Consider the following 22,485-nt stretch of genomic DNA (forward strand, 5'->3'; position numbering starts at 1 on the left):
TATGTCTACATCTTACAAAAGTCCAACCATTATTCAATTAGGGCGAATGACTCCCCTCTTCTTATGCAGTTAGCTCGACTCCAGGTTGCTGGCTATCCTGCTTACATGGCATCTCAAAAACAGAGACCTATGAAATCACAACAGAACATAGATCTAACTACTCTGTACTTCCCGGCCCCTCATGTTGAAAAGATCACAGAACAGACCATCAAATCTGTTGCTGTTCTTGTAACATGGCAAATCTAATGCCACACATATACCAAATGCATGTATATGATGAAACTCGATGTTCCCTCTACAAGTCTACAGCTATCTCCTAAAGAACTTTCTTACATAATAAGGTTCATGTGAGAACTATTCACATATGAGCATAGGTAATTATAAGTAGAACTTGATAATTCATATGTGAACGAATATGTTCACATATAGCATTCATATATGAACATCAAGTTATAATATAGAAGTTCTCATGGTTCTTCCGATTCAAATGGTTCTCACATGAACTTTTTCCTATATATACATATATATATATATATATATATTGTAAAAGGGCACATTATGTATCGTTTAATCACCTAAAACAAAATATACAGAGTCATATTGGGCGCATTCAAATTTGTAATGCTCAGATATTTCAACACTTAGCCTTCTATATTCTAAAATATGAAACTATATCCTAAGTCCCAACTCAACAAATACTTGTGTCTTTGTGGAATACAAAGGTAATAACTTTCAGTCAACGCAAAGAAGTCTCTTCTTTGGTACCCACACAAATGAACGACCAGCTGATGTCTCCACAATTCTACTCCACTAGGAGTTAGTTATGCAACTACCAATCAACATCCAGTCCAGTTAGCTATATGTGTATATGGTAATATTCAAGACAAGAAAAACTTTTATACGAGTAATAACAGACAAATTTAAAAAGTCTCTAACTCATATGCTTCAATTACTAATTAAGAACTTGAGATGGCAACCACACAAAAGAGTCCTTGTTGGTATCGGTAATAGAAAACAACCCAATAATCCTTTTTTCTTTCACTTACCTAAGATGGCTAATGAGAGCAAACAAAGGGATTACCGATGTAAACATAACTGAGAAGAACCATACACATCGACCCACTCCGTAATGGACACAGAATAATTTTGACAAGAAGATGTGCCTTTTGGGTTGAAGATGTTCCATCCACATGTCAGCGACGAGTCATTCGAGATTTCTCAAGGTCTTCCCATAGAGTAGAACTTGAGCCATATAGACGATTGTCAGCAGCACCCTGAGGAGAATAGGGATGTTTCGTCAAGCAAATGTAAAGTTTCGATTACATGGGTGGTGATAAAATAGAGTAGCCACTGTACCAGTTGATGTCCATATGCATCGCCATAAGGACGAAGATAACTGCCATCAGAACTGCCGTGATTCAGCCTGTATGATCCACCTATACAAGCAAGTATCAAAACATAGTAAGAAGATGCCATTTACCCCTAATACATGCCATTTTTTGAACTATTTACATGCAACATCCTAGTACTTTCAAAAATGCATGACCAGAAGGGCTTGACAATCTTAGCTAGGTTATTTTCAGGCAACAATTTTGGGGAACAGATGGAAAACCCCATACTTGCACCAATAACACAAGTGAGAAAGACTAGATCAATAAATCATAAGACGGAGTATACCAATACCCCACGATCTAGAATCAGTATTTGCAAGTTCTGCCCTAAGATTTTCAACTTCCCGTGCCATAGATACCAAATTCTTTTCCATTGCTTCTTTTTGATCCATAAGCTCAAAAGCACCCTTCTTCTCGTAATCAATGGCGGATCTACAAATTATCGAAGTTACAAAATAAGTTCGAATATTAAACAAAAGACAACGGATGCACCAAAATAGTGAGGATTTCAAACCTAGCATGCATAAGCTCCTTGTGTAGTCCCTCAAGCTCTGCTCGTAACGCTGGAAGTTGCTTGTTTTCAGCTTGTAATTTCTCAATGTCTTTCGTGAGAGTCTTAACCTGCCCAGATAGATCATGCCTAATAGAACTAAGCCTCTTTACTTCATCACGGAGTTGGATAACCTCTTTTTTTAAAGGCTCAGTAGCACGAAGATCAGCTTCGAGTTTCATGCCATCATCAATAAGCTGCCTTGAACGCATCTCATTATCTGCTCTGATATCATCTATTGCAATGTTCATTCGCCTAACTTCTTCTCTCGCAGCACCTAACTCTCGTTGCAGAACAACGCGATCATCAACTAACCTTCTATTCTCTCCTAAAAGCCTGCGAATTTCATGATGTTGCATTTCAAGTTCTTCTTCCAGCATGATGGGATGGGGTGGCATAGGTCGACCCATAGGAATCCGGGAGGGAGGCCTTTCCGGGGGATACCCACGATGACTGTCATATGCCTCATGAGGATATCTGTTTCTTCCAGCCATTTAATATGAAACTGAAGGAAGAAGATAAGTGTTCAACTCAGTGATATATAAAGAAATGGCATTTCCATTAAGATCACGGGACCTAGTTGATGTAAACCTCGACATACATCTAGTATAAACTTTTAACATAAACGCAACAGACTAAAGATTCAAAAATTTAAAAGTCGGTTTCCTTCCTAACACCTAGTATTCGTGAGTAGTCAATGCTATCAACAGAACTTATTTTCTAAACTCGCCCACAAGTAATCACTTGAGTTCATGTAAACTTCTATTATCGGAACTTAATTAAAAAAGTAACGTCAATTATCTTATACTATTGTATAAAGCATCTATCTTCTGCAGCCGTCTAAATTTCAACAATGGTCATAAACTTAAGGACAGGTGTCATTTCAGCCATGGAATCATCCCTTGATTCAGTCTTCATATTTAACACCCCGAAATTACAAATCTTTAGGGCATGGGCAACTAAAAGTTGTCTCCTTTTTTTACTTTTAAGCATCTTCTTTAACCAAATAACCGTAACTAAAGCTAATCTTGATACTTAACACCGAGCGTGTGACAATGTCATATTTCGCTTATAACCAGACACCCCGAACTTACTAATTTTTAGGCCAGAAGCAGGCAACTAAAAGTTGTCTCCTTTTTTACTTTTGAGCATCTTCTTTAACCGGATAACAGTAATTAAAGCTAATCTTGATATTTTACACTAACCGTGTGATAATATGTCGTATTTCGCTAACTTGACACATACTATTAATCCATAAAGTCTGTACTTTTCAATAACAAAAATATAACCTAGTCACCATTATATCAACACATAATCTTTAACTACGGGACATTCACCCAATTGTGAATGTTTTACACATATGTATATGTATATAAATATATATGTATCTATATCTATATCAATATGTGTATTTATATGAATGCAAACCCTAATAATATAATAATATGTAATAATACATGGAATTTAATGTATGAAAAGAGAAATTTTTCTTTAAAATCAAACCTTTGAATCGCCGATTAGATATTTCTTCAGAGAAATTTGCAAAAGGAGGATTATATACAGAATTATTATTATTATTATTATTATAGACGGGAAAAGTGGAAACTATTAAATCAAAGGTGACTTAAATATGTTTTTTTTATATATACTTTAACTTTAACCTAATGATTAAAATCTTCATTTTAAATTTTCTTTTTAAATTTTAATCAAATAAATAAAAATCACCAATTCATTAAATGTTTTGAATATATTAAATGGCTTAATTTATAAATAATATCGGTAGTCATTGAGTAAAAAATAGATAATTGATGGTTAGTTTGTTTATATAATCTATCCTATATTATAAAGCAAATCTCCCAAGTCTACATTTTAAGTTTCAACATTTATTTTTCCAAAATGCCCATATATCAATTCTATATTTACCTAACACATTTTTTCTCTTTTCAAATCTCAACCAATCATTTTTTTTCTCTCCCCTCATAAATCATTTATTTTTCCAATTTATTCAAAATCTTTTATCTCAAAAATCGTACATCGATAAATTATAAAAATTATATGGGTGTTCTTAAAATTTTATGCTCTTTCATTAAAGATGTCATTCGATATATTTTCAACGAATTTTTTAAATCCGAAATGGAGCCCGTACGGCTAAGGTATTTGGCTATCACACTCTATAACCTATCAACCTCACCATCTAACCGCCGCAACGCGCGGATATTTGCTCTCGTTAAAAAAAACATAATATTTGACTGAATTTATAAAGTTCTCCCTTATTATTAAGTTTATTGTATAAAAAACAGAATAGGGTCTAATAGACTTTATTTTAACTTCAATTCAAAAAAAAGTTAGAATGGTCATAAGTCACAATATAATATTATAATATACTTTATAAGAAAAAACAATAGTCATTAAAAATTTAAAAATTAAAATATTACAAGAATTTCATGCAACTTATATATGTAAAAGTACTACTTTACTTTCCCATTATATTATATTATATCTTTTATTAAGATAAAAGGATGTGAATAGTAATATGCATATTCTAAATCATAGTATACAATCAATTTTGAAGTATGATCATAAAAACCCGGGATTAATCATTCAATGACCAATGTACTTTTTTCTTTGTACATGGTTGCTAATCGAACTGAATTAATGTTTTGTATCACTAACAAACTTTTTAAAATTGTACATGGTTGCCTAATATGTGACTTGTTACCTGAGATAATAGGTTAAACTCTTTTTTCTTTTAATTAAATTTATAAATTTATATTTTTCTGCTCTTCTCTCTCTTCATATTCATAAAAATTTACAGATGTTCATAAATTTATAAATGTTTTTTTTTACCCAACAAAATTCTACACAGAAAGAAAACAAAATACATCAACACATGATTATTATCTATACATAAAGTCTACACAACAATATACATATTATAAGTAACATTTTGGTAAAGGAGATGCTCTCACTCACAAAGACAACATAAAAGAGGAAACAAAAGCAAATTTCCGGCCAAAATTCATGACAATCCGGCCGGCGGCCTCATCCCATTTTATGATATTCTGATCCGCTCTTCATCCTCTACAAGTCCATGTGTTCACTGTTCAACTCCACTTGAAGACTTAGAGAAAGAGAAAAGATAAGAAGAAGAACACGACCGTTCACCGGTGTTGACCGTCGCGTAGAGGGCTTCCATGACTATATCTGATCGGAGCAAACGAAGAACATATATATTTTCGAGACCCATAACAAAGATTTCTTCACGGATCTATCATTGATCTAACCGACTTCCATTTATTTTATATGATTCGTTTTTTTACATATACTTATACCTTCATCGATCGATTTGAACTTTGGTTGTTCGTTTGCTGTGATTGAATGTGTTTTTTGTTTGGTGAGTGTTTGCAAGAAAGATATTCATAAGCCAGTGTGTTGTACGTTTAAGGAAAAGGAGAAGTGATTTTTAGAAGCAAGAGAGATAAAGGGAAATTAAATTACAAATTTATCAGAAGTTGTAAATTTTTTCTTTTTTAGCACCACCTTCAACTTCGTTCTTTTTTCTTTCAACATTTTGGGTTTTTGTGTTTGCTACTTCTTAATATTGGTTTTTTCTTGAATTTTGTAGTAATTAATTTTTTGCGTTATTTGTAAGGGAAATTATTTTTATCCACATATCTAGATGTATTTTGTTTTATCTCTTTTGTTATGTAGAACTTTGTTGGGAAAAAAAAAGATTTATAAATTTATGAACATATATAAATTTTTATGGATGTATGAAGAGAAAGAAGCAGAAAAATATAAATTTAATTAAAAGAAAAAAGAGTTTAACTTATTATCTCAGGTAACAAGTCACATATTACACAAATGTATAATTTTAAAAAGTTTCTTGGTTATACAAAGCATTAATCCAATTCGATAGGCAACCATATACAAAGAAAAAAGTACATTAGTCATTGAGTGATTAATCCCTAAAAACTCTCACATCTGTATATATAAATAATTTATCAAATTTAAAATAAACATGACAATAGAAACGCTAATTTAGATCTATGTGATTTGACTTCAAGGTCTTTGGATAGATCCTTAGCCCCACCTTCTTTATTTGTTTTTTTTTTTCTTATTTCTAAATTTGTATCACCTTAAACTTATTAATAAAGATTAAAACTTAAAAAACCCTCTTCACCTTTTGTCTTTTGGAATTAGGATTGTAACATATAAAGGTTATCAACAGATTCATCTCTAAATGTTTTTATTTTTATTTTTGTATACTCATGTCCCATGTAATTAGTCATTCTAAGTAGATATGTTACGTTGATCACGCAAGCATGAATAAAAACCCAACAAGTTAAGGCACATGCTTCTAAGAACTGTCGCTGCCCATCGAGTGCGGTGAATCACCTAGTTAATGTTTGTAAAATACATAATGTATGTTTTTTTCTTGAAAAGTAAAAATATATAATGTATGTAAAAATACCAAATCAATAAACATTTGATAAGTATATATTTTCCAAAGCGGTCATGTACTTATATAAAACATTTCTATTTTTATCCATATGAAAAACATGAACGCTTGTAACTACTTAATGGCGTTGGTGTGTAAGAATTTTATATGCATGACGCAATACATGAAATGTATTGATGTACATAAACAAACTTTTTAGTCAAACATGTAAATTTTTATGATAAAACATCAAATAGCCCTAAACATAAATGGGGGCATCAAAAATAGAAAGTTTCATGGACCGACAATCATCAATTAGGGTTGTAAATGAACCAAAATTTATGAACCATTCTATCGAAAATTGGTTTGTATTTTTTCGTTTAGTTAAATGAACAAACATGAATACAAAAATTCGATCATTTATTAAATGAACCAACATGAACAAAAATCTCTTTCATTTATTTATGTTCATGAACGAATCTGTATGTGAACATTTATTCTCTTATGTTCGTGAACATTCGTTCGTTTTTGTTCGTATATGTTATAGTCTTTATGTATATAAAGGTAAAGGAGGGCACCATGTCCCGGATACCACATTGGAACCCCATCATCCCACTCCGTAAGAGTTATGATGCTAGTTAAATACATTCACTTAATACCCACATAATTTGGACATCTTTAAGGATTGAACCCGCGTCTCTCAACTTCACATGTGGGCCCAAGCTGCATTGATAACGGTAACCACTCAATCTATTGATGGATTGGTATACTAAATATCTTAATTAATAACTAATTTATATATTTTAAAAACGATTTTCTAATATTAACCTCCTTTTATTAGATGAATATGTAATATTATTATCATAATAAAGAATGCATTTGGATTTTAATACTTTGTCATATGTTTGTTCAATCGTGTTCATTTATGTTCGTTTGTCTATGTTCGTGGACATTCGTTCATCAACACAAACGAACGAACATGTACAAACCAATTTCTTTAATGAACGATTAATGAACGAACATTGACAACTTTATGCTCGTTTATCCGTTCGTGAACTATTTATTAAGTTTTAACAAATATAAACAAAGTCTCGTTCGTGTTTGTTATGATTTGTTTATACATCAAATATACATTTTAAGCAAGGTTGTAAATAACGGTCGGCGGTCACTCGGCGGCCGACCACCTTTAAGGATATATCTCATTTCGCGGAGATATATCGATGTTATAACGGAGACTATAAGTTATAAAGGAATTTTTTTTATAAAAGATATATATGAACAATTTCTCTACAAAATAAGTCAATAACCATAAAAAACTAAAAAAAGTATAACATAAAATACCTATACTTAATTTTTAATATGATTTTTTTATTTATTTAAAATTTACAATAATAATGTGCCTACCTATAATGTTGATGGTTTTATTTAAACCACGTTATCTTTTTGTTCCATAGATATTTGTATTGGTTTTAAAACCAAAGTTAGCCTAATAAACACAAAATCATTAGGTTAAGAATATGCATCTATCTATTACCCATGGCCTAGCCTCGTTAAGTTCGACATTTGACCCTTATTAACTATAACCTTTAAATCTACCTTACAAGACACATAACGTAACAACAAAGACCACCTTTAGGCATAATAACACCTTTATAACGGCCTTTAAAACCTTTATTTATAACAACACTGATTTTAAGTCCCCCAAACATCTTGCTAGACAAGGTGTACTCTCGGGTATGATGACAACACTAGTACCAAAACAAGTTGAAACCCGGGCTCCATGTTTCTCATATTATTAATTTGTTTCACACTAATTTTCCTTGTTTTACAACAAGAACCAAACAAATCTTTATCTATACTATTTTATAATAATTATCACTTTCTCTTTCATAAAAAATGTTAAATACAAAATTACCATTTTATCCTTAATAAATTAATTTACACAATTAATCTCTTATCTTCTAAATTATCTCCAATACCCCTTTACATAAATTACATTTATAGTTACACCCACTACCACCAACACCACGACGGCCGCCGTTACTACTGCCAGTCGTCGTCACCATCAAACCGTTGTAACGCACGGGTACAATGCTAGTCTAGAATAAGTTAAAACTAAAACATTGTATTTAATATGTTAAAGTGGAAAAACAAGTCAAAAATTTGGGTAAAAAACCAAATAAAATTCAATAAAAAAAAAAACTAAAAATCATTTTACGGAAAGAAGACTAAACTAAAAGCGGTTACCGAAATAATGTATTTTACACTGTTAAATAAAGCAGATAAATAAAATAGAATACGGAGAGAAAAAAAAGGTTGTTAATAAAACCTAGAGGATCAGAGATTCAGAGTGCACCCTACCGCAAAGAGCAAACACCCTGACCAGTGATTTAGTCTTCAGTTGAATATATAGATAATAATAAATTAATAATACAACTCTTTCCAAGCCTTATAATATTCTACTAGGATGGATAAACAGTTTGGAAATTCAGCCAATACTCAACCAGATATATATCAAAGAACTCATGAACCAGAAATATTACATAAGTATGGAGTAAAGGTATCTGTGACACCATACACTAGTTTCAAGTCCGAAAATAGGTTCAAGGTCCTTGTATTATGCCAGGATGGATGAACAGTCTTGGGTATTCGGGCGATAGTCAACGAAACATATGTTTAAGAAGTCATGAACCAGGTGGATTATAAGTCTGAAGCAAAGAAATTCTTGACACGATAAACACTAGTTCAAGTCTGAAAATAGGTTGAAGGTCCCGCAAGCATATAATCAAAAGTTCTACTTGGTGAATTCTATCTTTGATACACGACCACAACGCTCTAACTGCACTACTAACAATGGTTTAAAGAAGTGAACATATAAAAGAACCAGCAAACCAGTTTCAAACGTGCAGGAGGAGCACATTATTATATAACCCCGCTTGTTGGCAAGTGGATAGTATCCACTTGTTGGTAACCTCGTATGTTTTCTTTTTGAAAGTTAATCAGTTCCAAGATCGTCCGCCGCTATAACCCCGCCCACGATCACGAAAACCACCATGTCCTACATGACAAAGATATTATATATAGAATCAGTTGCAAAAGTTACGAGCACATTAAAAAACACGCAAAATCCAGTTAACTAACCAGGAGGAGGAGGTGCACCACGACCCATCGCTGCTAGATCAGGATTGACTTTCTGACCAGCCTCCTGAAGGATGGCAATAAGTTCTTTAGCAAACCTAGCATTTGCTGCTGTAAAGAAGGTGTATGCTGTCCCCTTTGCCCCGGCTCTTCCTGTTCGGCCAATCCGATGAACATAATCTTCAAGTGAACCAGGGAAGTCATAATTGATCACATATTTCACGTCCTTCACGTCTGCCATTAATTCAAAATCATATCAACAATATGTATACCATCTTTTTTTGGTGATGCACGAGGTTAATGACTTGATGCATCCAACAAGTAGTTTAAGGTACATTTATTGTCTACCCTAACTACAAGAGATACTTACACACATTAATCAGAAGAGGTATCGTTTCAGTAATGTCTATACGAGCACAGACAAAGCTAACAATTATTCCTATGGCATCAGCATGAATGAACTGAGCGGGTTGGGTAAAAGGTCGATACTACAGACACTGCTTAAGATAGGTTGTTTTCTAGTGAGAGCTGAAATCAACAGGTCAGATTGGGTCGGCCAGAAGCATTTTTCATCCTTATCTCAAAATTAATGCAGTAATTACAAAACTATACAAGTTCAATAATAGTTTAAATCTTAAATAGAACACTTAAGGAAGTTGTATGTGTTAAAAATAGAATCTCCGCAACTTCAATCCTGTTTGGCTTGCCTGGCCCATTCCTTGTACTTGTATTAAAGTGAAACACCAAATATATGTAAAGACAAGTGCAGCAGATATGAGGCTGATATTTTAAACTATATACGTATAAAAGATAATATAGTCAAGCAATGGACTGTTGATTAAATTCATATTTTACAGGGAATAAAAACAAAATTTCTGTGAAATCATCATAATACATAAAAGCCTTGCCCACATCTCCAGTATATACTTGCAACACAATTAGATTGCTCTGAATTACACGTACCTAACCCACGGGCTGCAACGTCTGTGGCCATCATTATTGGACTTTTGCCAGCTTTGAACTCAGATAAAACCCAATCCCTTTCTGCTTGACTTTTATCTCCATGAATGGATAATGCAGGCCAACCATCCATCCGGAGCTGACGAGTAATTTGGTCACACCCCTTTTTAGTGTCCATAAAAATCAATATTCGACTACCATCCATGATATCATCCAGCAGTTTCACCAATCTAAAAAGACAATCAAAGTTAGGTTTTTTCAAGCATATTAGTGATAATTCTTAGAAATCTCATCCGTAACACCAAACCAACAGCCCACTTACTTGTTATACTTCTGATTCTCGGTCACAATATCCACATGCTGGTGAATTGAATGATTAGCTTTTAAGTCTGAAGACCCAATTACCACCTGTACATATCTCAATGTCAATCATCAACATATCTACAGGGCTAGTTAAACAAATAGGGGGCAGTATATATATGCCAAAGATAGAGGGAGGGAGACTGAAAAAGATTGTAATAAACAAATGTAGCAGTTTCATACACTTACTTGAATATGGGTCAATTTGGGTTAGATTTTTATCTCTAACGGGTCAAAGGGGCAGATGTAATGACATACTTATAGCAAATGGGGTTAAAAATTGTCCATAGTTCTCAGTTATTCCAAAAAAAGAATATGTTCTATTCATAGTCAAAATTTTACGATTATATTAAAACTAGTATATAATTTATAAATATTAGAAAATCGTTGCTATTAACGGTTGGCAGGTAAATCATCCTGACCCAACCCATTTTGACCTGTTACCCAATCATTTTGCCACAGCTAGTGATTAGCACTTTGAAAGTAGTTCTTACTTTGTATGGGTTATAAAGGATCTGTTTTGCAACTTGCTCAACTTCCTTCGGCCATGTGGCACTCCAATACAAGGTTTGACGATCTGGCCGTATCTGTATGATAAATATGACAATAATGAGTAGATATTTAAGTGCTTGTGTTAAATGATTTATTTGACTTCTGCAATCCCGATATAAAAGTGATACTTAGCCAGTTTACAGGGAAAAATGGCACAAAACATGATTTCATTTAGATATTCACAGTACACAACTAAAGGACCATCAACAACTAAGCTCCTAAGACAAAACATGATTTCATTTAGACTTCTGTTTAGGAATTGTTTCTATTAAATCTTTGGATTGAAATAATACTTAATTATAAACAAAGTTTTCTTTATAACATAAATAAATAATTAGTAAATCACAAACCTGCGACACAATTTTCTTCATTTGAGGTTCAAAACCCATGTCTAACATCCTGTCCGCCTCATCCAACACAAGATAAGTGACCCTTCTCAAGTTTGTATGATGAGACTCCAACATATCAATCAACCTTCCGGGCGTAGCAATAACAATTTCAACACCTAAGACACATGTGCGAGCACACATACATACACAGAACAAAAATATTAAATGGACATTAAATGTGTCCTTATGTTCAAAGAGAACTATGCAATAGTGTTAGTATATACCCGATCCATGAACATCACGAGATACTAAAGTCATCTTGTGCGTATCACCACCTACCTTTCTGTAAATCGCGAACTTGAGGTCCCTTTGGAACCCCACCATATATGCAAGTATTCTTTATCTTTGAAGATGCACCAAATTTAGTTGCCTCTTGTTGTATCTGTACAGCAAGTTCACGAGTCGGAGCTAAGACCAATACGATTGGACCATCTCCGTGAGCTGAAAAAAACAAACAATATTACAATCATGCCTAGCAGGGGTGGAATAGAAGGAAAAAAGGAAAGAAAACATTTAGACTAAAACATAAAAAAGAAACATAGAATTGGGAACAAAAAATAGCAGAAAAAAGGCATACATAAGATTGGTTGTGCATTAACATGCACAATGGCAGGCAATAAATAAGAAAGGGTCTTTCCAGATCCTGTTTCAGCTATTCCAATGAGATCCCGACCCTTTAATGCCATTGGCCATCCTTGAGCTTGGATTGCAGTAGGCTCTGTGAAGCCTGCTTTGACGATTTCTTGCATAACATAATCTGTAAAGTTAAAAGAATCAGTATAACTGATTATTGAACACTAAAACCAAACACAGCTAAAAATAGTTTACTGGCTCCTGCACGTATACAACTAACAAGACATTTTTAATAAATATATCCCTTCTGAACAAATGAAAAATATCATAAACCAAAAATGTAGTATCCTAGAATTATTTGTTTCAAGAGCCTGGTATGCATAGTTCTTCAAATTTCTTGCTAATAATGGCTTCACAATATTACTCTAGGTTTGGTCGGATCACAATTGCTGCATAACTTCACATATTATATGACTCAAAATAATCTGGGGGACATAAAATATTTCGGGAGCCTTCACAGGAAAAAAGAGCCCCACCACACTTCAGCGTACCAAAAAATATCCATTTTGTCCGCTTACCTGACCCGCCACCACTATTCCATATCATAGAGATTAACAAAAAAAATACATATGGCGGTCCTACATTAAGTCACTACAACAAGAGCTTGCATGACTTTTACCTGGAAATCTTGCATCAGCGAATGTCTTAACAGGCTTAGGAACATCGCGACCTTCAACAGTGATTTCTCTTTTTCTCCTATACTCTTCCACCTCACTCTCAGTCATTTTTGCAACATTGGGAGATTCCACATAGAAGTTCTTCTCAAAAGGAGTTAATCCATCCAAATCCACCTTCGGTTGTGGCTCCGAACTTTCAAAGTCCCTCTTGCTAGATGATAGATGATGTCCACTACCACCACCACTAGAACCTCCACCGAACCCTGAATCACTGAACAAACCGAACATACTCGAATTAAGACACTTTATGTTTTCATTAACAACCAACTTGACTATTAGGCTGAAACTAGTAAGGGCTAACAGCAAAATGTATTTGAATGCATCTAACTTTACCCGAAAATCTATTTTATAAATCCTATTTAAAACTCGCTGTATGTACATAACTTCAATTATTGATTGTATCTCGCCTGTAACCTGCATGGCTGCATCTATTATTGACATAACAGCCATACAAGTATAAGTATATTAGCTGTCATGTCATAACCGTTTTACAAATCATTCAATAGCAATGTAGCAAGCTTTAAAGTACGATACATCTGGTTTAGTTTTAAGATCAACTTACATGCATTTAGACACACTTCACTATGGATAACATCAAAAATTATGAATTAGTGCTATTGTATGTATTTGATGAATTTTTTTTTTCAGGTAACCAATATTATTTAGGGATAAGTGTTTAAGAATGTATCCAACTTTAGTTCTAATTCTACTGTATATGTATGTATCCAACTTTTATATATTCCCATTGTTGTATCCAATTGTACATTTGTACTTTTGCTGACATGTCCTCCATATAAGTTGACACGTTAGCATAAATACCACCGAATACATACAAAAAGAATATTTAAAAGTTCGATACACACAATAGCAATATTTAAATACATACTATAGTGTTCAAATCATATTTTAGTACATTTCAAAGCACTTAATCCTACTCTTCGGAACGCCTAATGTACAATTTATAACAGGTCAACAACAAACAATAGCAATTGAAAGTTCAATATCTACGATAGCACCGGTTATAAAATACAATACATACATACAAATGTAATTTCCGGGTTAAGCTTACATACTAGAAAAAAAAATGAAAAAATCTTTTACCTCAATACATAACCACATATGTGAAAATAAAAAAAAGATGCAATAATAACGAAAAAAAAAAAAACATCAGACATCTAAACTGGATAACTGACCCATTATCGATCTCCAACCAACGAGTCCTAAGGCCAAAACACTATGGTAATATGCACATTGGGTCGGGATTTGAACCGCTGACCAACGATTGGCTACCGGGGACATAAAAGGAGACATCTTTATAAACCCTAAGACACAAAAGGTACTTCAAACCTTAAACTACAATGACTAACCTAGGTAAAAGCCCTAAAAAAACACTTACTAAACCCTAAAATATATATATATATTATATAAAGCAGGAAAATTTAAGGGAAAAAAGGGAAAACTAGAGATGGGCATACGTTCTCCGGTCACGGTATGAGCTGGGGTCGCCGGAACGGCTGTCGTAACGACTCATTGTGAAGCTCTTTTATAATTATTCTTGAAGAAAATCTAAAAGAAATTGTTACTGTAATATATATGTATATATCGATACAGATATAGATGTATTAAAAAGTAAAGAAATTTGGGACACGGTTGATTGATGTGATGATGGTCAGTCAGTCGGCAAATATAGGTTTGGCTGATGTTTGTTTGGGTAATGGGTGGTACACCTCCACATATATACGGTTTTGACTTTTGAGTACGGCTCGATATCAAGGGGGTGTTTGGGAATTTTTTTGACAAATTTATTTATTCATTTATTTTTTTTTGTGTGTGTTTAAAGGTGGTTAGATTTAGCTTACATTGTATTCATCGAGTTTGTCTTAGAAAATCTTCTCACTCTTAATGCTTAAGTAATGGTACATTGAGTCATTGACATTGGCTCAAGAGGTCATCCCCATTCACAACCCAACTCAACAATACTATTTAATAAAAAACTAATTTCTCTTTTATTTTTATCCAATTCAACTAAACTCAACTTTTATACTCTCATTCACAATCCAACTAATTCATTCAAAATCTTTTATCTTAAAAACCGTAAATCGATAAATTATAAAAATTATATGGGTGTTCTTAAAATTTCATGCTCTTTCATTTAAAATGTCATTCGATATACTTTCAACGAATTTTTAAATCCGAGGATGGAACCCGTACGACTAAGGCATTTGGCTATCATACACTATGACATATCACAACCGATGACCTATCACCCTAACATCTTACCGCCGCAACGCACGGGTACTTACTCTCGTATTCTAACTATTTATAAAGTAAAATTATTAATCGAAGAAGTTAACAAATATGTATGTAATAATGAATAATACATATAAAAAATATACATAATATAATATTAACGTGAAATAGATTAACTTTAAGCATTCATGACATTAAAAATTTAACCACTTAGACATTGACTAATATTTAGCGAACGACATGTTCAGTGAAACCAACGAGTCGGTTGCATATAATGTAGGCCCTACCCAAAATTGCTCACTTGAACCGACCAATCGGAATAAATATAATGATGATGGGATGGTCTTATATGTTTTATATATGTGTTTTTGCACATGATATGAACTCAACTTGTTTGCAAAAGTTATAAAATTCAAATGATATGATTGTAGTCTTTATAATTGCGGAGTTTGATTGTTAACTAGGATCATGAATAATGCCATGAGTTCTATGGCAATTGTGAACATAAGGTATTGGTATGAAGTAAACCAAAAACATTACATTTCTACTATAGATTTAACTAACCCTCTCAACATGACACACATAAATTGTGTAAGTTGAGGGACCAACTTGGGGTGAACTATAACTACTTCCACTTCATGTTTATTGCAATTTGCTAAGTAAATACGAGTAATTAACACCTAATACAGTAAATCAACATTTGGCATGATCAAATAAAGCGAAGCTTCATATAGCGCTGGACACTTATGTGATTTAAAAGATCAGATTTTAAGTCTTGTTACACTTGATAAAACCTTAGGGATGAAGACAAATCGACCTGGAAGCTCAATGGATGGAAAACAAAATCAATCGTTTCCAAGGTAATTGAAAATTTACACGTTCGTGCAGCTTTCCAAACGGTGATCCAAAGGCTCGGAGAGGTACACCTCTCTCAAACCTACTTAGAACTATCGTTAGATACCCGTCATTTAGATTTTGACATAAGTTGTGGAGCTTAATGCACTACACACAAGGCCTCATTTTTTACATCTTTGATTTTCAACATTAATAGATTCCAAAATGCCAAAACTGTATTGAGGTTATCCAAACCAGATGTCAACCAAATGTTGAGGTTAACCGAATTGATGTTAAGGATATATACATCATATATAACCTGTGAAACCATACAAACACTTTGGTCGAAAGTTTCACAAAAAATTAGTTAACCGATCCACTGACAACGCTACCGAACTGAAAAAAAAACTAGTATTTTGAAAAAACTGAACAAAAGTGAAACATATTCTACAATCATCTACTTTTCCACAAGAACCTTTTTTTTTATCCACAAGAACCTTGTTTGCAAAAACTTAAGTTTCTTTCTTTCCAAAACTAACACCTTCACTACACCAACACAGTTGCCTTCAGTTCTATTCATATTTATCTTCTTGCTTCTTTACATCAATCTATCTTCAGAGACGAGTAGATCTTACACACAAACCAGAAACAAGCATAGAACCCAATGGTACCCGTCAACACGAAGAATGCATATGAAGCAATCAACATATACCCAAAGTATAGAATGCCAGAAACGAATTTTGAAATTTCCAACTTTGTGAAGAAGTAGAATATGGAGTACAAAAAGAGGTATAAAGCTGACGAACCCGCAGTCAAATAAGCCCGCCACCACCAATTATAGTCTTCACTGCATAACTGGAAGTAGCACAGCACAACTGTTATTTCGGCACACGTTATCATCAATATCACGAAAACGATGAATAAGAACCCAAATATGTAGTAGAATTGGTTGAGCCATATGGATGTTAATATGAAAAATAGCTCGATAAAGACTGCCCCAAAAGGTAGAATTCCGCCAATGAGAATTGAGAACATGGGTTTCATGTACCAAGGTTGTTCAGGAATTTGTCTCGGAATTTTATTTGTCTTGACAGGATGTTCCAAAACGGGGTTCTTGAACCCGAAGTAACTGCCAACGAAGACCAAAGGTACTGAAATCCCAAACCATAAGCAAACAAGAGCAAACATTGTTCCAAAAGGTACTGCTCCTGAAGACTTCTCTCCCCAAATTAAGGCATTGAGAACAAAGAAAACTACAAATAAGATACCCGGAAACATAAATGCTGTCTTCAACGTGTTCTTTTTCCACTCAGTACCCCTTAATGTTTTGTAAAGACGGGCCGAGGAGTAGCCAGCAATTGAGCCCATGAACACCCAAACCAGAACCAGGGACGTCATAAGCCCACCACGGTTAGAAGGGGAATAAAACCCAAGCAATGCAACTATCATAGTGGTTAGTGTCATCCCAATGATTTGGACACCAGTCCCAACATAAACACATAGTAACCCGGAATTCACAGGGGCCCGAAAAACATCTCCATGGACGAGTTTCCAGCCTGTTTCTTCTTGAGATTCATCTTGTGTGTCTAACTGGTTATAATTTGAAATGTCTTTGTAGAGTGTTCTCATCATAATCATGGCTACCATTCCGGAAAGAAAGAGGACGATCATTAAAGAGTTAATGATGGAAAACCAATGAATTTGATCATCATTCATAAGAAGGTATGTGTCCCAACGTGATGCCCATTTAATGTCACTCTCCTACAGTATTGATAAAGATAAGAAGCAGAATACAAAAGTATCACCAACTGCATATCATATGGTGGCAATTTTTACCCATTTGCTAAAGATATGCTGATTTAGGTTGTGTTTTATTACTTTATTCGTCACAAATGCATCCAATCAAAAAGCTGAAAGGGGATCAATATAAAGGGTCAAATAAAAATACTAGCTGAAAGGATATCTGGTCGAATGGGTGAAACTTCAAAGTTGCCCAAAGTCTATTATTAAAGGACAAAACATGTTTGCAGATCTAACTGACAGATTACACCAGACACAAAAAAAACTTAAACCAATTGTGAGAAATTACCCAACCACCCATCTAACCACCTCTATCCAACATACTGCCACCAAATGCTTAACAGAAATAACAAATGATAATGTTTCTTGAAGATCATACCTTGAAAGTAACATCAAACGTAAATACAACCTCCTTGTCTGTATTGACTTCCTGTGGTACGGTGCTCCCTTGTATTATTACGCTTTTCGTATTTTGGTTACAGGTAGTTAGCTGAGGGTTGTTGTCATTCCATTCCTTGTACTCGTGATGAATACTGTAAAATTAAGTAAATAGTAAAGTTAAGATAATATAAAGATCATTGATTTAACATATACCAGTTGTTTCAAGATTTGATACTGAAAAAGATATGTGTAGATGATTACTAGAGATGACAATTACAACCCATTTACTTAAAAATAGCATTTGGCATGTGTTCTTTTCGAAAGACATCAAAAATAGCCCAAACTAAACTATAACATATACAATCTCAAGTATTTATCCAAAAATACTGTGAATAAATTAGCTTTGGTTAGCACACTTGAACAGCTATTTATTCATACAAAAATTTATAAAACAATATACACTGTTTACCGGCCAACCCATATACCAAAAGTCACCTGTTTCGACACAAACCCGTTTTGATATGTTATACAACCCGCCTGGACCACCCATTTTGTTACATTTAATGATTACATTCAAAAAAAAAGAAGGTAAGGTAGACGAGCATGATCAATCCTCAATATTGTTCACCATCAGATACAAAATAATCCATGTCTGTCCACCTTTAATAAGAGTCTACTATATATATGCATGATGATGCTTATATTTTTTTTCTTTTAGTAGGACCAGGAGAAACAAATACCTGCTTGGGGTAACTTCAAACCCAACAATACGAGCAGCATCAGTCTCAAGATCCTTGTGATACATAACTCTAAAGCTTAAGTGATTATTGATGAAGTATTTTTCATCTTTGCTCTAAAAACATAAACGCAGTGACAAATTAATAAACTTCTAGTATTTTAAAGCAACGAAAGGGAACTTTATCCCCTACCCTATCTCTAAAAAACTTACCCCAGCATAGTTTCCTTTGAAGCCAACACGGAAACCATGTTCATAAGTGGTTGAAGGACTACCATCACGTCGTTGTCTAAGAACAGCAACCGGTAAGTTATCTAATATCCTGCATTACACACACACACACACACACACACATATATACACAGTAAATTAATGCTTTCACGTATGCAAGGAGTAGTTTACTAATACTTAAAATAAACTAGAACGGTAATATTATGAATGTCCTACTCTATGTAGCAATTAGCAAATCTAAGGGGCCAAAAGAAGGGAGAGAGGTAAGCTGTACGCTAACAGTATCTATCCCTTCCTTGAGTCAGCACAAAAAGCAGCAAAAATGGGCAGCTAGGGTGACGGATCGAAATGGTTTTGGGTCAAATAAGTAAAATATAACCCGACAACCCATTCATAAGTAAAATATTGCCACAAGCAGGAACCGTAAGAAGAGTATATCAGATATGAAACTAATATATGGTATATGTAAGCTGATGACAAAATTAAAACGAGTGATCCATACATATTAACCCGGTACTCATCATTAATCATGTCCTTGAATTTTTTTGCAGATTCAGCATCAAGCTTTATTCGGCAACCAACTTTACATGGTACTTCCTCTCTCATGCGAAACTGCAATGATGTTTAACAGCATAGATCATCACACACTACATATATTACTCAGTTACATATAGAAGAAAGACCACCACCCTTATCAGGAACTAGATAGAACAAGAAAAGGTGTGTCCTCACTGTGTAAATTGAATTCTCAATCCGATCACCTCGTAACACCTCGCCCAAATTTTCTGCGGTGTTTTGAATATGCTTGGGCTTACAATAGTTCAAGTAATAGTATTCATAAGGAAGTTGTGTCTTGGTAGATGACAGCTTGTTGACTTTAACTTGAAGTGGATCACTCTGATAATGCAACACAAATCAATATAGAAGGTTAAAAGCCATAAATAAAAGAAGCTTAGTATATATATATACACTGGTAGTAGTCTTAGAGTAACAAGGTTCGTAACAGCATCCGTTTACAAAATACCAAAAAAAATATAACTGAAATCCATATGTTCAGAGGAAACAACTATAATGAACAATAGTTCATATGTGGTAACGGGCATCCAATGTTATAGCATCATAATCTGTAATAGGAAATTGCTCAAAATTATAAGCGACATGTCTATATAGGTGAAACATAATTATGCTAGCAACCAAACATATTCACCTTTACATGCACGAATCCGACACCATCTAGCTCATAAAAGGTCTGGAACTATGTAGGAAATGAAAAATAAGTGCCAAATAAATCACCCTTGTCCATTCAATTTTCCTTTATTAGACCATTACTTTAACATTAGAAAATGCCTATACCCAAATCCCTAAAACACATTTTCTCTCTTTATGTGACCATACAAGCAGCTAAATTAGTCTAGTTACAAAAAGCTGGAAGATACATACATATCTTTCTAAGCATTACACAAACTAGAGTAATCTCATTGAATAGCCAACCAACAGAATCTAGCCTTTACTATATACATGTATCCACCAAAGGTGTGTTTGGCGTGCAATTTACGAGAACTTGCTTATGCTTTTCATAAGATCAAAGCTCAGATGTTTGGCTCACAAAACTCAAAGAGCTGAAGGAACAAATAAGCTCTTAAACCATTAAATAACTTTTGAAAACTAGCCAGAGCTATGAAAAACTAAATTACCTGAATGCCCCTTTTTATCACATTTTGCATTTATAAGCTCTAGCACCAATTACTTTGCCAAGCTACTATGCCAAACACGGTTATACAAACAAAAAGCTTCTGCCACAAGCTCTACAACCAATCGGTAATATAAGCTGACATCGTGCACTGACTTTAAACCAGACGGTTTGCGCCACATCCACCATCCACACCGTAACTAAAACATGTCTCCTATATCAAATGATAGAATCGATACTAGGTCCACTACAATCATCAACACATAATACCAATAAGGTTCCACTTTAAAACTAAATAGTGATAAAACGAGCAGTCCAGTAGCTTAAATATTGCCATTTGTTTCTTACAATTTCAAATGCCGGATTCTGTATGCACCCATGACTCAACAACCCTTTATATCATATGTAAACAATTTATAGGTTTCTTATATTAAATGGAAACCACCACGAAAGTAGCCTATGTTGATATAAGTCCGAATATCCCTAACTAAACAACTTAGGTATGTCAGCCAAAAGTACTCAAAAAACGATCACAAGGATACCCCGGTTACATTACGTACATCTAATTCAAAAAACTCGGCTTTCACGATAACCTGAACAAATAAAACCTACACCGTCTTTACGTTATATCAAAATTTCGAAAATTCGTTATCACAACAACATTTTTTTTGGTAAAGTTGATCACACTTTTTCCTACTATAAAACCTTCACTAAATTCTCAAATACAAAAACGCTAAACCCTAAATCGACACACGGCTCATAAAAATCATAACAAAAAATTCATATATAATCAGAGTATTGAAACACACACACACATATTGTAATAAGTTAAAAAGTGAGTAGTTACAGTTTGGAAATCACGAGGAGCAACACCAGGAAGATAAAATGATTGAGAAGATGAGGCGAAAAAGATGATGACGATGATATATGTAGATACAGAAACTGTATGTATCATTCTGTTGCTAAGACGACCCATTTTTTTTTTTACCAAAACACACAGAGAAAATTGCCGCACACTGTGTGTAAATGATATATGACTTTATACAGGTTTGGTATCTTCTTCTAAGTAAATTTTTTTTATTATTATTATTATACTTACTTAAGAGTTAATCAACATTTTTTTTTTCTTTTTTGTATTTTTGAAAGACAGAAAGAGTTAATCAACTACGACTAATTTAATTGATACCTTTAAAAAAAAAGTGTATATAATTTAATCTTTTACTTTTTAAGTTTCAGACATTTAAACCTTTTGATTTTTAATCTTATGTGGAGATGTATCATTATTTTATTTATTCAATCGTATATGATGCTTATGTTTCTAACAAAAACTCGTAATAATCCATAAGTGTTCTCTTTCATAATGATTTTGTTATGTAAGTTGTTCGGGGTTCTTTTGATGACTTAGTTGTTGGAAGGCTCAAATTTTCATAACACACGTTACACTAGTTACTTTGTGACGAGTTAACTTTTAA

At 33.6% G+C, this 22,485-nt stretch overlaps 3 protein-coding genes across 4 annotated transcripts; all 3 read right to left on the reverse strand.

Moving 5' to 3' along the window:
- Positions 1–919: 919 nt before the first annotated feature.
- On the reverse strand, positions 920–3,540 carry LOC122607818 (protein FLX-like 3). 2 transcript variants are annotated; one of them, XM_043780870.1, is made up of 5 exons: positions 3,445–3,540; positions 1,906–2,446; positions 1,684–1,823; positions 1,357–1,436; positions 920–1,274 (listed from the first exon to the last, which is right to left on the reverse strand). In XM_043780870.1, exons 2-5 carry the CDS (start codon positions 2,433–2,435, stop codon positions 1,194–1,196), a joined length of 831 nt encoding a protein of 276 aa, XP_043636805.1. In that variant the 5' UTR covers positions 2,436–2,446; positions 3,445–3,540; the 3' UTR covers positions 920–1,193. The 2 variants fall into 2 exon arrangements, with proteins under 2 accessions (XP_043636805.1, XP_043636804.1); XM_043780869.1 differs by having other exon boundaries at positions 1,678–1,823.
- Positions 3,541–8,771: 5,231 nt separating this feature from the next.
- LOC122606865 (DEAD-box ATP-dependent RNA helicase 20) lies at positions 8,772–14,803 on the reverse strand. The gene is made up of 10 exons (XM_043779746.1): positions 14,567–14,803; positions 13,034–13,302; positions 12,359–12,538; positions 12,061–12,222; positions 11,743–11,897; positions 11,335–11,427; positions 10,803–10,888; positions 10,484–10,710; positions 9,524–9,754; positions 8,772–9,440 (listed from the first exon to the last, which is right to left on the reverse strand). Exons 1-10 carry the CDS (start codon positions 14,620–14,622, stop codon positions 9,382–9,384), a joined length of 1,518 nt encoding a protein of 505 aa, XP_043635681.1. The 5' UTR covers positions 14,623–14,803; the 3' UTR covers positions 8,772–9,381.
- Positions 14,804–16,514: 1,711 nt separating this feature from the next.
- LOC122608659 (transmembrane 9 superfamily member 7-like) lies at positions 16,515–22,014 on the reverse strand. The gene is made up of 7 exons (XM_043781749.1): positions 21,861–22,014; positions 20,056–20,220; positions 19,826–19,935; positions 19,306–19,414; positions 19,097–19,209; positions 18,355–18,508; positions 16,515–17,936 (listed from the first exon to the last, which is right to left on the reverse strand). The coding sequence occupies exons 1-7, from the start codon at positions 21,987–21,989 to the stop codon at positions 16,779–16,781; spliced, it is 1,938 nt and encodes a 645-aa protein (XP_043637684.1). The 5' UTR covers positions 21,990–22,014; the 3' UTR covers positions 16,515–16,778.
- Between the last annotated feature and the right edge of the window lie 471 nt (positions 22,015–22,485).

The sequence above is a fragment of the Erigeron canadensis genome, chromosome 7, assembly GCF_010389155.1.
Source record: "Erigeron canadensis isolate Cc75 chromosome 7, C_canadensis_v1, whole genome shotgun sequence".
Classification (NCBI taxonomy): domain Eukaryota; kingdom Viridiplantae; phylum Streptophyta; class Magnoliopsida; order Asterales; family Asteraceae; genus Erigeron; species Erigeron canadensis.